The following is a 2,614-nucleotide window of genomic DNA, read 5'->3' on the forward strand; positions in this document are numbered from 1 at the left end:
AATGGCTTGTCTCTGTCATAAAGGACGCTCGTGATATTTTCGCTATTTAATTGAATGATCTCTTCCATTGAAGATTATCTCTCATATCATGGGGCTGTATTGCAACGCTTTTAGATGATAAAAGATCATAACATGATGACCGTTTATTTGTTATAAATAAACGGTCATCAAAATAAGAAATAACTATTTTAAATATATTAAATAGATACGATGCTAAGCAGTTGCGCCACCATCTAAAATAATGGTTTGCCCTGTTATATATTGGCTATTTTCCCCAATTAAAAACTCAACCACCTTAGCCACTTCTTCCGGCCGACCTAAACGACGCAGAGGTATATTTTTCTTCATTGCTTTTAATTTTTCTACAGGAATTGCTTCTGTCATATCACTTTCAATTAGACCGGGAGCAACGCAATTTACTCGAATACCAAAACGACCAACTTCGTGGGCGAGTGATCGTGCAACACCAAACATCGCTGATTTACTTGCCGCGTAAGCGGTTTGACCAATATTCCCTTTAAGCCCTGTAATTGAGGACATCAATACAATCGAACCATAGCCTTCTAATAGCATCGGCGGAACAAGATGACGATTCCAATTGATAATGGCAACCAAGTTTGTATTGATGACATCCAGCCAGACATCCGCATTTTGATGAATATGTAAAGCATCTCGTGCGATCCCCGCATTATGAATAATCGCGGTTGGTGGGCCGAATTCTTCAAGTAAAGACAGAGACAGTTCTTCAACCTGAACTTCATTCTTTCCATCACAAGCGTAGCCTCTTGCCCAAAATGGTGAGTCTATTTTCGCTGCTTCAGCCAAAGTATCCGAAAGCCCCGTTTCAGTACGTCCAGTGAAAATAACATTCCAGCTAGAAAGCAATTCCGTTACTAGCGAGCGCCCTATTCCACGGCTTCCACCCGTAATTAAAATCCATTTTTTTGACATGTTAAGACTCTTCTCCTGCTCAATAATGTTATCAGATGTCTTATTGTCAAATTAGGATTTCAATGAAAACTCTGCCAGTTATGAAACATAAACTCACCGCTTCATAATACCATGAGCTCACATAATATCTAAGCTAATCAAAATGGATATGTGCAGTGTTAAACGTCAATCAACATCTTCTTCTAGATCTTGCAATCACAGATCATTCATTAATTTTTACGTAAATTTTTGATATTCGCCATTTTTAATTCCTTTTATTGGTTTATACAATATCAATTTATTTTTAATGTGAAAAAAAGTACTCATTATTTGTTTTTGATCAGCAACCCATTAATCAATAGAAGTAATCCATTGTTAAGCACCGGTGACTATTGATGGCTGATATAAATATGAAGTGGGGGAGTCCATTACGTTTAAACTTTTCTGAATGTAATAAAGAAATTTCATCAAATATAAGCCTTGATGAGTCTGTATTACTTGAATACGATAAATATATCTCTCAATGATGCTGAATCCAGATAAATATTCAACAACATTATCTTGCTTAACAATAGGTTACTAATTTAACACATTGAAAAATGACTGCATCGAAAAAGACCCAAAGTTGGCATTTCTTTAAATATTGAAGAAAATAATTTTTGCTGTTCAAATAAATCCTCTAATGTATTTTCTAATTTCATGTTTATGACATTATAATTTTCAATAGATGATAAATTACAAGTCAAACAACGTTGCTTATCTTCCATTAAGATTGCAGATGCGCCTATTCGGTTTCCCTCAACCACTTGATAATCAACATCATTCCAAAGAGGATTTCGTATGCGAATGGCACATTTAATATAATGATCTTGTGGCTGTAAGATAGCGCTAATCTGAGTATCTGCAAATTTTTTCAGATCTAATAAAGCGCGCATGCCATGTACACTTAATTTTTCCCCGCCACGCGCTTGCACCCACGATAAGTCAAAGTGGATCGGATTATAGTCACCCGAAAAATTCGCCCATTCATGAGCTTCTTTTAAACTATATCTCAAAATATTCATTGCGCTTTTTCCAAAATTAACGCTGCATTAGCGCCACCAAATCCAAAGCTTAAATTTAATGCACGAGAAATATTCTGAACACGATGTTCATTTGGAATATAATCTAAATCACAAAGTGGATCGTGATTCTGTAAATTGATTGTTGCTGGCATTATTCCTTCTTGAAGAGCTTGTAGACAAACGATGGTCTCAAAGCTACCCGCTGCTGCAATTAAATGCCCTGAGTAAGATTTTGTGCTAGAAATTGGAATGCTATAAGCGCTATCACCCAATGCTTTTTTTAATGCTTCAGTTTCATTAAGATCATTTAATTGCGTCGATGTACCATGCGCATTAATGTAATCTAGTTGGTTTGGTTGAATATCGGCTTGATGTAACGCCATTTTGATTGCTTGAATTCGCGCAACGCAATCCTCTGCTGGCGATGTAAAATCAAAAGCATCAGAATAATTAGCGTATCCCGTTATCTCACCAAGGATCATCGCCCCCCGAGCTATCGCACTCTCTCGTTCTTCAAGGCATAACACCGCGGCACCTTCTGAAAGCACGAAGCCACTTCTATCTAAGCTGAATGGGCAGCTTGCTTTATGAATATCTTGGGCTTCGTGGGTCAAAGCGCC

The 2,614-nt window shown here is 37.1% G+C and overlaps 1 protein-coding gene across 1 annotated transcript; it reads right to left on the bottom strand.

The window, feature by feature from the left end:
- Positions 1-213: 213 nt before the first annotated feature.
- Positions 214-951, bottom strand: LOC119688837 (3-oxoacyl-[acyl-carrier-protein] reductase FabG-like). Its single transcript, XM_038103500.1, has one exon. The coding sequence runs from the start codon at positions 949-951 to the stop codon at positions 214-216; it is 738 nt and encodes a 245-aa protein (XP_037959428.1).
- Between the last annotated feature and the right edge of the window lie 1,663 nt (positions 952-2,614).

The sequence above is a fragment of the Teleopsis dalmanni genome, chromosome X (assembly GCF_002237135.1).
Source record: "Teleopsis dalmanni isolate 2A chromosome X, ASM223713v2, whole genome shotgun sequence".
Taxonomy (NCBI): domain Eukaryota; kingdom Metazoa; phylum Arthropoda; class Insecta; order Diptera; family Diopsidae; genus Teleopsis; species Teleopsis dalmanni.